The 15,942-nt window shown below is 40.9% G+C and overlaps 1 protein-coding gene across 1 annotated transcript in view; it reads right to left on the bottom strand.

Moving 5' to 3' along the window:
* ABLIM1 (actin binding LIM protein 1) overlaps positions 1 to 15,942 on the bottom strand; it is a 186,493-nt gene that overhangs the window by 127,775 nt on the left and 42,776 nt on the right. Inside the window, exon 3 of the mRNA XM_060099208.1 lies at positions 909 to 1,092. Within this exon, the coding sequence (XP_059955191.1) occupies positions 909 to 1,092 (184 nt within the window). The remainder of the gene's footprint in view (positions 1 to 908; positions 1,093 to 15,942) is intronic.

Below are 15,942 nucleotides of genomic sequence, written 5' to 3'. Positions count from 1 at the left end.
ACTGATACTTCCAAATAAGCTTCATCTTTCCAAGTATTTATGCCATTTCCTCCCATGTTTCCATTGCTCAAAATGTCTCAAGATCTAGAGCTGCTTTCAGATTTGGTTTCAAGGCACTTAAAATCAGTCACATTATTTAGTGGAGGATATCACATATAAAGTTTCCTAAGTAAATTACTTTTTGACTAAGCCTGATAACACACTAGGAAAATAAAAACATCTAAAGGTGCATCAGAAAAAATATTTTAAGACAAATATATGATATCACTTATATGTAGAATCTAAAAAAAATGATACAAATGAATTTATTTACAAAACAGAAATAGACTCACAGACATAGAAAACAAATTTATGGTTACCAAGGGGGAAAGGAGAGGGGGAGGGATAAATTAGGAGTTTGGGATTAACAGATACACACTACTATATATAAAATAGATAAACAACAAGGTCCTACTGTATAGCACAGGGAACTATATTCAATATCATGTAATAATCTATAATGGAAAAGAATATGAAAAAGATATATGTGTATAACTGAATCACCTTGCTGTACACCTGGAACTAACACAACATTGTAAATAAACTGTACTTCAATTTAAAAAAATTTTTTTTAAAGAAAAGATATTTTAAGACTAAGTACAACTCAAGGGACTTCCCTGGTGGTCCAGTGGTTAAGACTCAACGCTCCCAATGCAGGGGGCCTGGGTTCAATCCCTGGTCGGGGAACTAGATCCCACATGCTGCAACTAAAAGATCCTATATGCCACAGCTAAGACCAGGCACAACCAAAATAAATAAATACTAAAAAAAAAAAAAAGAGAGACTAAGTACAACTCAAGACCAAAGTGCACATTCCAAGCTTTGACAGCAGAACCCAGCGCTTCTCTGTTGGGGAAAGCCACACTTACTTGCAGATCGTACAAGCAAAGCAGTTGGGATGGTAGGTCTTGCCCAGGGCGGTCACCACCTCTCCTTCCACAAACTCCCCGCAGCCATGGCAGCGCGTGCCATACATCCTCTGGTAGTCCAGGGTGCAGAGATACTCTCCGTTCTTTATGAAGAAGCCCCCTTGGGCCAGGTCACAGCCACACACTGTGGACAGACAAGTTCACATCTGGTCATCATCTGCCAAGCTGCTGGGCAGCAGTGCCTTCTACCGCATGCTGCTAACTTACTCTATGATCTCAGCAGTATGGGGTTTGGGAGGGGGTGACTGGTACAAAGAGCTATTTATTGTTGGGCTCTGATTCTCTCTTGCCTCCCTCCCCTTTTGCTTCCCTCCCCTTTGGGAGCTATGCAATATCTCATGCAAGTAAAATCCATTGGCTAGGGCTCCACAGCTTCTGTGATATGTCTAAGATTCAGAGATAATCAGTCTTTGATGGAAAGATACCTTTGGTTCATGCGGTCTCAAATACGAACAAAACTGTCTCTTGCAGTGCTATTCAGAAAAGCATTGCTTGCCCACACAACTGCTTGGTTTGGACCAAAACTGTTACTAAGCTGAGTAATAAATTCCCACTACACCAAAAGCTGAAATGTCCAGTGTCTATTTTTTCACACTCTGGAAATACTTTCCCATAGTTCTAAACAATTCAGACGTTTAATTTTCTCTTTGTGGAGTAAATAGGATAAGTCCATTATTTATATATTACAGAGAGAGATAAAAATGAACAAGCAGAAGAGGAAAGAAAAGGGAATATGTCCAAGATAAAACTGTCACTCAGGACCTCAGCACACGCAAAAGAGGCTGCTTTGCTGTGTCTGGATTTTGGCGTCTCTTTCAAAACAGTGCAGCTGTGAATTATGGAGATGGTGCAAAAAAAGCAGGTCCTGGGATTCCAGGTGTGCATGTTCAGGCAAGACCAGAGCAGGACTCAGCAACTGGGCCAAAAATAAAGCCAGAGGCAGCCTCTGCGAGTAAAGATTTTCCACTGCCAAGTGACTGGGAAGCAACACCAAAGCTGGAAATCTCCATTCTTAACCTCTCTATTCCCAAGGTTGGATGACTCCTATACAATTCAGGGCCTTGGGCAAAGAATCCAGGATTTGTCCTGATTATTCCTGCAAGCAGTTGGTATGGGCACTCAGCTGGGGTAGGGACGAGGTGAGTTCAGTCACTAAACTGCTTTCCTAAGGACCTACTGGAACACATGATAAGTTCCCATGACACATGAACGCATCTAGATGAACTAGTGTTGAGCACGGTAAGATTCTGACGGAATCTTACTGCCCCACCCTCAGTTAGCAGTCTCTACTAACGGCAAACTACTAAAGCTATTCAAGGTGACGCAGAACCTACAACAAGCTTTCCACTGTGGGCTCATCTGTCTTTGTTTAGATCAAGGCTCCACTGCTATGACCTCCTTCTTTGCAATTTATAATCAAGTAACCCAAGATGATGGCCTGAGTCCATCATGCCTGAAAATGACCACCATACAAACCTACTGTGATCACATTACCTGGAAACCAGCTTGTTCATCACCTGCCGCCTCCCTAACCTGCCAGTCCCCCCCTGCTCCCACACCTGACTTTTCCTTACCAAATGGTCCTGTGGGTCGAGAGAACTCAAGTATGGACTAACCCCACTCTACCTGCAAATTCCTTCAACAACAATAAACACAATCCTGAGGGCCACAGGACACCTTAGAGATTTTTCTTCAGTATGTTCCTATGTATTCTTTTTTATTTTCCCCCAAGATGACAAAGCACTTTATGGGTAAGAGTCCTCAGCTTCACTTCTTTTGATTCGTCTTTAGGGACCTCCAACCATGGTATCTGATATAAGACTGGGAACCAATTTTGAAATTATTATAAATTGAACCCAGCCTCAAACTTGGCAAATTCCCACTGATTTCACTCCTCAGTGGCATCAAGCAGTTCCAATGACTCAGCTGCTCTTCCAAACTTGGGTATTTCTCAAAACCATGAAAGGTAACAAAATAAGGCATTTGGACTGCTAGTAATTCCCTTCAGTCTCTCTTCCAATCACCTAAGGTAGACAAAATGTAAAAATTCACGGATCCTTTATAAAAAGATCTGGTGGCAATAGGGTAATTATGGTAATACAGATTGTTGAGACAACTTCAAAGCTCATTCTAAATATGTTGGAAACCCCTGTGTTCACTGCTTCCTTAGGGAACCTCTGCAGCCTCTCTAGTTCACATGGTTTTGTGAAGTTGACACATACTCTCCTTTAATAATAAAGTCTTAGTTTATATGAACCTAATATAGCCTTAAAAAAAGACTTTGTAATTACTGTTGAGAGATGCCAAACTAAAATCAAACTGTGCAATTTGATTATTTGATTTGGCTTAGTCCTTTTTTTTTTTTGGCGGTACACGGGCCTCTCACTGTTGTGGCCTCTCCCGTTACAGAGCACAGGCTCTGGACGCGCAGGCTCAGCGGCCACGGCTCACAGGCCCAGCCACTCTGTGGCATGTGGGATCTTCCCGGACTGGGGCACGAACCCGTGTCCCCTGCATCGGCAGGCGGACTCTCAACCACTGCGCCACCAGGCAAGCCCTGGCTTAGTCCTTAAATTCAAAGCAGTGGCCCAAATTGGCTTACCAAACTGTACCACTGTTTCTGGTGGTTTATACACAAGGAAACCAGCATTTGAAAACAGAGTCAGAGGCAGGGGTCATGAAAGGCACACACAGCAAGCAGTGAGAGGGAACGTCTGTACTGCTCAGACCTAAGTACTTAACGTTATTACATTTCCTAAGACTGGACTAGTTGGGACGTAATCTCAGGCTCTTCCCTCTCCAGGCTTAACTTGCCTGTTCCTCCTCTGACCACAACTTCTCAGTCTCCTTGGTCAGACCCCTAAATGCAAGTAACTCCCATGGATATCACCTCCGTCCTCTAGAATACAAGGCCTCCCCGGGAACAGGTCTCACCCACTCTCAGAGCTTCAACTATGACTTTATGTGAAGGATTCTCAAATCTATGTCTTTATCTGTGATACCTTCCCCAAGCTGGGCAGAGATGGCGCACCTAACTCGAACACAGCATTGTCAAAACAAACTCCATCCTCTCGGCTTCTCTGCCATCTCTTCTGAAACCTTCTGCTATTCCCACTTTTAATAAAATGGCAGCGCTATGCATTCTCCCACTCCTACACCAAAATTTTCAACTGTCCACTAAATCCAATCCATTTTCCCAAGAAAACATTTCTTTGATCCATTTCCCTCCTCTGCCTTCTTGCCATCTTTACTCAGGTCCTGGCCTTCAGCATCAGTTTCTTGTATTAAAACAGCCTTATTATAACAGTTTGTGTACTGGCAAAAAAAAAAACCACCCCAAACCTGGGAACAACTCAAATTTCCATCGGCAGAGCAATGGTTGGATAAATGACAATATATCCAGTCTATGGAGTTTGTATTAAAAAGAATGGGTTAGATCAATATTTGTAACCTAGAGGCCTGTCCAGGACATATTGTTAAAAAAGAAAATTTCACAAAGAATTTTAATAATCCCCTTTTAAAAAAAGTCTGCTTATGTTTTCATGAACGAGGAAAAGTGAGTTAAGACAAAACATAGGGTTATTAAATGGGTTATCTCAGTAGGATGAAGAATTGTTAACTTTTTCTTCACATACCTATGTGTCAGCTCACTTTTTAAAATTATTTAATTTTGCTCATACACACATAACATAAAATGGGCCATCTTAACCATTTTTAAGTGTACAGTTCAGTGACATTTAGCACATTCACATAGTTGTGCAGTCACCACCCCCATACATCCACAGGACATCTTTGATCTTGCAAAACTGAAACTCTGGACCCATAAAACAATAACTCTCCATTCTCCCTCCCTCCCCTCAGCCCCTGGCAACCGCCACTCTTACCTTCTGTCTCCAAGAATTTGACTATTCTTGGTGCCTATACAGGTAGAAGCTCACTGTAATAATAAGATGTTAAGGAAAATTATCCAAACCTTGTAAACAAGGTGAAGGAGAGAAGCATGTTCCTCCAGTGTCATGCCGGAGTATTAACAGCCCACACAGAATTATTTCATGACCCAGGGCACTGGATCTGTGTTTGACAAGCTCTTTACTACTAATTAAAAGCCTGGACTTTGAAAGTTAACCATAACTTGTAGATTCTTGTTCGGTAGATGTGCAGATGATTTCTGTCCAGATTTACTCTCCTGTTAGACTGCTAACCAGTTTTATATCTAACCCTGGCATCTCATCCCAACATCCTTTCTTTAATGCCTTTAAACCCATTCCTTTGGTTCTCCTTTGAACCAGCTTTACATTCTGCTAGTTCCTTCATTAATGAATTGACTAAATCTCTGGTACATATTCATTCCATATTCCATATGAGAGTCATGTATTTAACTTTTTGAAAACTACACTTTGACAAAGGAGTTACTCTTTTTAACCAAAAATATCTAAAGGTGAACATTTTAAAAATTAAAAAAACCTTTTGGTCTGTTTTATATTAACAGCTCAGCAAATACTTTTCACTGGTGGCACAAAGTAAAACTTTCCCATCCAAATGATCACACAATCCCAATTAGTAAGGTCGAACTTCAGTAGGCTCTATTTAGGTTTTTAACTCTGGATGCTCCATTTGTCTTTGCTTTGGTTGAAAGTTAACATATGCCCAGGGAAAAGCATAGATTCCTTTCATAAAAAAATAGAGCTGCCACTTGAGGACACAGGGAGGGGGAAGGGTAAGCTGGGACGAAGTGAGAGAGTGGTATGGACATATACACACTACCAAACGTAAAATAGATAGCTAGTGGGAAGCAGCTGCATAGCACAGGGAGATCAGCTCAGTGCTTTGTGACCACCTAGAGGGGTGGGATAGGGAGGGTGGGAGGGAGACGCAAGAGGGAAGAGCTATGGGGACATATGTATATGTATAGCTGATTCACTTCATTATAAAGCAGAAACTAATACACGATTGTAAAGCAATTATATGCCAATAAAGATGTTAAAAGAAAAAATAGAGCTGCCAGTGAAAGAGATTAATCAATTGCTTTCTTCTCATGATCAATTATTGAAAACATGTCCCACTCAAGGCCCCCCTGAATCTTGCCTGCTTTGCTATCACTAAAGCATGGCCACAAACAGTCATATGTCTTGTAGATGTTACACCCTTGAATTAATTCTCTGCAAACCAAGGAATTCCATTAACTAGTTAAGAAGGAATATGCACATTGAAGCAATTTTATATAAAAGTTGTGAAAATAGTAACAGCACATTTAAAAATCTTACATCTTTTAAAAAAAGTTAACAGGAGCTGCTTGTGTTGTAAAAATATCACAGAACAGGAGGGGAACAAAGTATGGAGGTGTCAAATAAGGGTGAAAACAGCATAGTATTCTAGCGGCATGAACAGGGTTGTAGTAGCAACTATTTCTTCAACTTCCTAAAAACAGCAGTTACTTTTTATGTTGCAACAACTTCATTTCAGAGACATTCCATCTGTCAACTAGTTCGTACTGCCAGAAATTTAGGAGAATAGGTAATACTTAAAACTCTGCCCAAATGTTGCTTGGAGGTAAAATGCAAGAGACATTTTCTTCATCTAGATCAGGAGATTGAACATCTCTGCTGGTCTCATTGGTGTTTTAATCAATTCATTCTAGTGAGAGAGGGAGGGATGTCAAGCAAACATGATCAATTTAGTTTTGAGCAATATAAGAATTCTAACTGGGGCCTGGAGCCTTAGGTGGGTTCTTTCTTCTCTTTTCTAAGGCAGGTGCTGGTTTTGTGGTCTGGCACTCTGCCAGCTGGTCAGCCCCTCACAGGGCATGAAGAGCCCTTCTGAACTTGCCCCAGGGAAATGAAGGTTTTTCATGGCAGGATCTGGGTTACATCTGCTCATTTCTGGCAATAAGGGCCATGTGCTTGCTTTCCTTCTTTCTTTCCTTCTTTCCTTCTTTCTTTCTTATTTTTTACATTATTTTTATTTTTTCTTCCAGTTTTATTGAGATATAATTGACATACGGCACTGTACAAATTTAAGGTGTACAGCATAGTGATCTGATTTACCTACATCATGAAATGATTATCACAATAAGTTTAGTGAACATCCATTATCTCATATAGATGCAAAATGAAAGAAATAGAAATTTTTTTCTTGTGATGAGAACTCTTAGGATTCACTCTTTTAACAACTTTCATATACAACACACAGCAGTATTAACTATATTTATCATGTTGTACATTACATCACTAGCACTTATTTATCTTATAACTGGGAGTTTGTACCTTTTTATTGCCTTCATCCAACTCCCCCTCCCCCCACCCCCACCTCTGGTAACCACAAATCTGATCTCTTTCTCTATGAATATGTGTGTTTGATTTTGAAGTACAACTGACCTACAACACTATGCTAGTCATTTATTTTTTTAATAAATTTATTGTATTTATTTTATTTTTGGCTGCACTGGGTCTTCGTTGTTGCACGTAGGCTTCTCATTGCCATGGCTTCTCTTCTTACAGAGCATGGGCTCTAGGCACACAGGCTTCAGTAGTTGTGGCACACGGGCTCAGTAGCTGTGGCTCGCGCGCTCTAGAGCGCAGGCTCAGTAGTTGTGGCCCACAGGCTTAGTTGCTCCAGAATGTGGGATCTTCCCAGACGAGGGATCAAACCCATGTCCCCTGCATCGGCAGGTGGATTCTTAACCACTGAGCCACCAGGGAAGTCCACTATGCTAGTTCTTGTTACTCAACTTAGTGATTTGATAGTTCTATACATTTCCAAATGACCACCACAATAAGTCCAGTTACAATCTGTCTGTCACCACAGGAAGATATTACATACTTATTGACTATATTCCCCACACTGTACATTTCCTACTGGTGACTCATTTATTTTGCAGCTGGAAGTTTGTGCCTCTTAATCTCCATCTTCTCCCCCTTCAACTCTCCCCCAAGCATCCACCTGTTTGTTCTCTGTATCTATGACTCTGTTTCTGTTTTGTTATTTGCTATTTGTTCATTTGTTTTGTTTTTAGATTCCACACAAAAGTGAAATCATACAGTATTTGTCTTTCTCTGTCTGACTTATTTCACTTAGCATAACGCCCTGCAGGCCCATCCACGTTGTCGCAAATGGCAAGATTTCATTCTCTTTTATGGCTGAGTAATATTCCACTGTGTATATACATCACATCTTTTTTATCCACTCATCTATTTTGATGGGCATTTAGGTTGCATCTATACTTTGGCTACTGCAAATAATGCTGCAATGAGCATAGGGGTGCATGTGTCCTTTCTTTTTTTAAATTGAAGTATAGTTGATTGACAACGTTGTATTAATTGTTGCTGTACAGCAAAGTGATTCAGTTACGGGTGCATGTATCTTTTCTAATTAGTGTTTTTGTTTCCTTCAGATAAACACCCAGGAGTGGGATTGCTGGATCATATGGTAGATCTATTTTTAGTTTTCTGAGGAACCTCCATACTGTTTTCCATAGTGGCCACACCAATTTAGAGTCCCGTCAACAGCATATGAGGGTTCCCTTTTTTCCACACCCTAAAAGGGCTACGTGCTCTAGAAGTTCTGCTTTACAGGTGAAACCCTGTTCTGCCCGGCCTGGGCCAGCACTGGCCCTGTCTCCTCTTAGGCTGCCATGTGCAGAAGCAGGGCTGGGATGGACGCAGGGTACGCAGCTCTCAAACACTTCACGGGTGGATCTTCACTGTGAATACCACATACTTCCCAACCTCTTCATCCATCCTCTACTCCAACTAAATTTTAAAAGAATTTTATTTCATCCAAGATGTTATTCTATTCATTTCCTCAAACCCTTTTTTCAGAGAAAATACAAAGGTAGACTTTGACAGAGCATCTTCCCAAACCACTCCCAATTCTATTACAGCGTGGGGTCTCACTGAATCAGATTCTGCTCTGAAATCCAGAGCAGTGTGTTTGAAAGTACCATACACTGTAGCTCCAAAGTACTACATGCTGTCGCCCAGAGTTCAAAATAGCTGAACAGAGACTCATGAACAATAATAAGAGGGGGCAGCTTCCACCAAAAATAACTATTAGCTAATGCATCACCCTGGAAGCAAATCCTAAGCCTCAAAAACATATTGAAATAGTTTTCACCTTAACTTCTAAATGCTCATCGAAATCAATGATCATTTCTGGGAAAGAAGATAGTTAGAAGTCCAACCAGATGGCAAAATGAGACCCCCCCAAAGCCAGGCATTTGAGGGGCTGTATTAATTCCAAGTTTGAATTTACAATAATAACTAAAGAGACTTGGCTGAAAAGGAAACATTTAGGAACCTCTTTTATTAATAAAATCTTCAACAACGAAGTAAGTTTATTTTTAATGCTTGTTGTGGATTAATTATGTGAATCCACATTAATTAGAACCAGTTCAAATAACAAAGATATCACCCAGAATAATATCTCTCCCTCAGCGTACTGTTTTGTTTTGGTTTTGGCCCATAACACAAAACAAGTATTAAAGTCTTCTCTGATAGCATAGATTACTTAATAATTAGGAAAGATCATGCATAGATGCTGAAAATGTGCACAAGGAAGAAATGAAAGGCCGGCCAGACTTAATAGGACCTTGCTTATCCCAGGTAAGCCTACCTCAGACTAGGCCACCCACTGGAATTTTGGGCCCACAGGTAAATTTTAAGATCTATAGTCTCTCCTCTCCCTTTCCCTTTTTCAGTCCCCAGAAAGAGCTCAGTCATGTATCTGTGCCTTTTATGAACTCCCAGACACTAAGGACACAGCCTCCATGAGAATTACATGTGTATCTATAAGCTGACCCTGCAGAAGACAGATAAAGGCACAGATGCATGGCCATTTTTACCAGCAACCACAAAACAGCAGTTAGCATGGGGTCTATTAACCCTCTTAATGGGCTCTTTTTCTCTGGTTTCTCCCGCCCAATCTACCCTGCACACCTCCTCTTAAGTATTATGGTAAAAGACCTCCTGCTTCACTCTGCAAACACTTTGACCTTGCGTCTAAGGCCCTGGCATCTACCAAACATTCATCTGACTCTTCTTGATCATCAGCACTTTATTCCAGCCAAACTGACCCTCCCATCCCCCTGCCGGATAGACACCTCCTCCACCTCCTGCCAACACCCATACCAAGCCCAGCCAGCCTCCCAGGCCCCACTCAGGTTTGACCTTGTGATGAAGCTGATGGCTTCTTCCAGTCCCCTCTGGCTCTGCTTTCTTTCCAGTCCCCTCTGGCTCTGCTTTCTCTGGGCTCAGAACAATTATTAACGTTTGACTGTTAATTTATGTTATCTTGTACCTTATACTGCCATTGAGATTTTCTCCTTATCTCAGTTGCAAGCTTACTGAAGGCAAATAGCACTTCTTATGCTGTTTTATATCTTCCACGATACTTAGAGAGATGGAAACTTATTGTTCCTTTCCTCCTATTTCATATTGCTTTAAACGAGGACAGTGTGGGCAGAACCAAGTTGCTCTGGCACAGCATAAAGAGCCAGTAATCCTGTCTTTGCTTCTGCAAGTACCAAATTGGCATCAAAATAGTGGTGCCAAGGTAGTAACTCCACCCTCTCTCAAATTCTTGAGTCTTTTAAGACTCTGAACTTCCTTCACAACTGAAATTGACTGTAACTCAACAACTTAAGAGACCATTTCAATTCACATGTGCTATGTGCAGGGGCACACTATAGTTCTGCTTTGTGCTCACAATACCAAGAAGGTCCTGATTACAGAGAATAAGACTGTGACTGGGTATGTGCTCCATAATTTAAGATGCATGAAAAGAAACTAGAATGGAATCACAGAGTAGCAACAGGAGTAATTAAAGGGCTGGGAGAGAACAGCTAAGGAAGAAAAAGGTAAATGGAATTGGGATTAGACCAAAGAAAAGAGGTCAGGGTAACTATGGTCTTTAAGTGTATGATGGGTTATTTTAAGGAAATCAATAATCAGCTCTTTTCCATCTAAAGGACAAACTGGGGAAACATTTGCTTTACATGTACCAAGAGATCTAGGTTAGATAAGCTTATAGCTATAACCATAGAGGTGATTACAAATGAAAACAGGCTCTTGCAAGAGGCTATACTAGATCTATGGTTAGAAAATATTTATGACAAAATAAATGGCCTTTCCATTCAGGATAGAAGAGCACTTATCCTTTTCGGTATGGACAAGGTGATAATGTTACTTTCTTGACGCACACAGCTAGATCAAATCACAGAGATTACATTGCAATGAAAAAAGCATCAAATTTATCATTTTATCAGCAACTAAAGTACCATTTTGGAAATGAGATATAAACATGAAGAGTTAGTTCTTATAGCATATAAATTAGATAATATAATTTTACTTAAAAAAAAAACTAAACACAGAAAACTCTTAATCTGTGTATTCAACCCACACACCCCTCGGTTTTCATCCACTTTACTCCATAAAATCCTTGCACTTTATAAATATACATATTCTACATGGAATGATCCTTGTCTGGTAAACATCTTATAAACTCGAAGATGGCAAAAATGGAAAGTGCTATTGGAGATGGGATGCTTTTCCCAAGCCCTTTCACAGAACCCAGTCTTTAAAGACTAATTCTTGAAAATTATGTTGCAATTCATTGACACAAATAGAAGTTGTAACCCAGATTTTCTAATAGTTTTAGATAAACACTTTAAAAATAATTTTGATGTTCATGGGCTTTGAACATCAAAAGCTATCAAAAGGTAGCATTTCCCACACCCTCTAACACACAGTTAAGACATTGTGAAGTGGCGACAGTCTCTATTAAGACATATTCTGTATGCAGATTTCTGCCAATGCTATCTTGAGAGATGAGCTAATGTGATCTGATTTTTAAAAATTTCCACAGACGTCCAATGTTCAGAAGTCTTTTTAAAACTATGTGGCTATAAATAACATACAACACTAGTTCCATTTTTGAAATGGAATAAAGTTACTCTAATTAATGTTTAAAATGCCATCTATCAAATGACAGTAGGAGGGTTATGGCTCCATTCATTTCCGGCAGGAAGCTTGCTTCCCCAAATGAAGGTCAGTGTCAACTCCAGACACACCCCTGTCTCCACCACCTTGAACAAAGCAGCCCCTACCCCTGACCACAACTAGCATGCTCCCCCTTTCCAGTCCTGGGAAGGTTATTATGTTTTCTGGAGCATCCGTGTTTTATCATATCTTGTCCCCTTCTTGGCAACATCCCTGGACCATTCAGCTCTAGGTGGTCTCTGCAGTCTTGGACTCACTGCACCTATGCTCTGGACCACTCACCTGCCCCTGTCCTGCTACCAGCCATGGTTCCTCTAGTAAGCACACCACTTGCCACCAGATCACATGCTCAGTAGGGGTAGGCATTAAGTTATAAATACCTTTCAGACCTCCATAGCCTAGGATGGTGAATGCACAGATGATAGATGCTCTATAAACATTTTACATGGTAAACATTTGAAGGCCATCAAGTGTCAATATTCCCAGATTGATATATGCCAAAAATTAAGTGACTTTTAGTAAGAAAAGAATGCAAATCTGCTCTTTGGAATAATGAAGTCCATTTAGTGGACTTTTATTACAAGGAAAAATTAAGTGGCTATTGTACTTTCATCCTTTACACAGCAGCTCAAATTTCTCTTCCAGGAGAGGTGGGGGTGGGGTAGGAAAGCCTTTCCTGACCACCTGCCCATCCCCCCACCACAAACACACTGAGATCCTCCTGTTACAAGCTCACATTTTTGCCCAGGCAGATCTTTTCATTTTCCCTTTATTGCACCAATGACAGTTGGTAAGTCATAGTTTTATGATTATTTCAGTATCTGATTAATATCTTATCTTAGTCCATTCAGGCTGCTATAATGAAATACCACAGACTGGGTGGTTAATAAACAATTGAAATTTATTTTTCACAGTTCTGGAGACTGTGAAGTCCAAGATCAAGTTGACAGCTGATTCAGTGTCTGGTGAGAGCCCACTTCTTGATTCAGAGAGCAGTCTTCTCATTAGGTCCTCATGTGGCAGAAGGGATGAGGGAACTCTTTGGGGTCTTTTTATAAGGGCACTAATTCCATTCATGAGGGCTCATCCTCATGACCTAATCACATCCCAGAGGCCATACTTCCTAACACCATTGGGGATTGGATTTCAACATATGAGTTTGGGAGGAATACAAACATTCAGTCTATGGAATACCACTATGAAGGCAGAGGTCATGTCTAACTTATATGTATAACCTGATTGTGTATGACTTATTCTTGAGTGCCTCGGCACTTGAAAAAAAATATTTGTTGAGGGACTTCCCTGGTGGTGCAGTGGTTAAGAACTCGCCTGCCAATGCTGGGGACACGGGTTCGAGTCCTGGTCTGGGAAGATCCCACATGCTGCAGAGCAACTAAGCCTGTGTGCCACACAACTGAGCCTGCACTCTAGAGCCCGTGAGCCGCAACTACTGAGCCCACGTGCCACAACTACTGAAGCCCGCGTGCCTAGAGCCTGTGCTCTGCAACAAGAGAAGCCACTGCAATAAGAAGCCCGTGCACTGCAACAACTAGAGAAAGCCCCCACTCACCACAACTAGAGAAAGCCTGCACACAGAAACAAAGACCCAACACAGCCAAAATTAAAATAAATTTAAAAAAATATATTTGTTGAATAAACAACTGTTACTGTTTATCCTCAGAATTTATTGTATACCCTATAGGTTAGCCAGGGTTTTCATCATTGATAGTCATTTGACTGCAGTCTTCAGCTTTGAACTTATGGGTGCAGATAAATTATATATCAGGGAGTTCTATACCCTTGCTTCTTTTGCCCCATTCAGAATTTCATAGGACATAGCTCGATACTGTGACTTTTTCCATCTCCATATTACTAGTCAGGTATGTTTAGAGCATAAATTTTAAAAAATATTTATTTTATTTTATTTATTTATTTGGCTGTGTTGGATCTTCATAGAGGTATGGGGATCTTCGTTCCACGACCAAGGATCGAACCCTCGTCCCCTGCATTGGAAGGCGGATTCTTTACCACTAGACTGCCAGGGAAGTCCCTAGAGCATAAATTTTCATATCTACTTTTTAGCTGAACATTTCCTGAATTCTATATTTAATGATGCTGTTCTAAAGAAAAGCCCAATTCCTGTGAATTTCATAGGCAGAAGGGCCATGACCAGGGAATCCTTATCTGGATGTTTCTGAACAGGCTACTTATATACTCTCCCCCCTGACAACATCCCACTACCAATTCAAAGCCCATGTTCAACAAAGCAGCGGTCCTCAAATTTGGTGAACTGGTTGGAAATGCTAGACCCTGACCACTGAGATGCTGATCAGGGAGACTGGGGTGAGACCAGGAATCTGAATCATTAACCAGCATCAGGGTTACTCTAGAGTAGGTGCGTCTTGGATCACACTTTATCAACTCTGCCCTAAATGGTTTTATAAGTTTAAGCCTCTCCAGGTAGCTTTCACACCATATACATATCTCCTGATACATCACATCTATTGAGGTTCTCCCACTCCTCATGAAATATTCAATGAATAAAGAGAAGCTCAGAGTTTTAGAAGCTTTGAGACACAGCAGAAAGGTGATCACTGGCTCTTAGGTACACTGTAAACACTCTTTCCTGGCGGGAAAGTAGGACTGACTCAGACCACTGGAGGCAGATGATGGGACCCTGGGGGGACCTAGAGTGAAAGGCTAAGGGGAATTTGTTTGAGTCACAGAAGGACCCTTGAAGTTACCTCACAAATGCCTTTCCATCATGGAGAAAGGTGACTCACGTCTCTCTGCTTGGGTTTAATGTGGATAAGAGGGTTTTAGGGTGCTTACCTCATTTGGGAATTGGTTGATCTTATCAATCAAGGAAGAATTCCAAAAGAAACCCTACTTTTGCCCTGTAGCTGTCACTCAGTAGATAATAACCCTCTAGACGCTATCAAATCCCTTCTCAGATTAAACCAAAGAAAAAGAAATGAGGGACTTTCCTGGTGGCGCAGTGCTTGAGAATCTGCCTGCCAATGCAGGGGATACGGGTTTGAGCCCTGGTCCAGGAGGATCCCACATGCCGTGGAGCAATTAAGCCCATGCACCACAACTACTGAGCCTGTGTTCTAGAGCCCACGAGCCACAACTACTGAGGCCTATGCGCCTAGAGCCCATGCTCCGCAACAAGAGAGGCCACTGCAATGAGAGGCCCGTGTACCACAGCAAAGACTAGCCCCAACTTGCCGCAACTAGAGAGAGCCGGGGGGTAGCAACAAAGACCCAACACAGCCAAAAATAAATAAAATAATAAATTTATTTAAAGAAAGAAATAAAGGAAGGAAGGAAGAAATGACCATGGTAGAGTCAATTCTTACAGGATACTTTTCAAATTGCAACCAAAATTCACTAATTCAATCTCATTAGCGGCAGACAAACCTCACCATAGCAGTTTAAAAGTTGGACTACATTTACATAAGTGCAGTTTTTCTTCTTTTCAGTAGATGTCATGATTATAATATGGTATAACATTTGAGTCCCAAGACCACACTAAAAACAGCCTCATCATTTCAGATGCAAATCCAAGTCTACTATCAGAATCACTGCTTCCCAAACTTTCCCAATTTCACTCATGTACCACCTTCACTATTTTTTTGCCATAGTTTTTGTTTCCTTAATGCCTTTTAAAAAATCAGCTCACTTTTTTTTTTTAGGTAAAGCAGACATTTTTATTCATTAGATTTAACGAGTTGATATTATAGTCTTTTTTTTTAACATCTTTATTGGAGTATAATTGCTTTAAAATGGTGTGTTAGTTTCTGCTTTAGAACAAAGTGAATCAGCTACATGTATACATATATCCCCATATCCCCTCCCTCTTGTGTCTCCCTCCCAACCTCCCTATCCCACCCCTCTAGGTGGTCACAAGGCACCGAGCTGATCTCCCTGTGCTATGCAGCTACTTCACACTAGCTATCTTTACATTTGGTAGTGTG

The sequence above is a fragment of the Mesoplodon densirostris genome, chromosome 1, assembly GCF_025265405.1.
Source record: "Mesoplodon densirostris isolate mMesDen1 chromosome 1, mMesDen1 primary haplotype, whole genome shotgun sequence".
Lineage (NCBI taxonomy): Eukaryota > Metazoa > Chordata > Mammalia > Artiodactyla > Ziphiidae > Mesoplodon > Mesoplodon densirostris.
The sequence above is the reverse complement of the archived record's forward strand: the minus strand, read 5'-3'. Positions and strand labels throughout refer to the sequence as shown.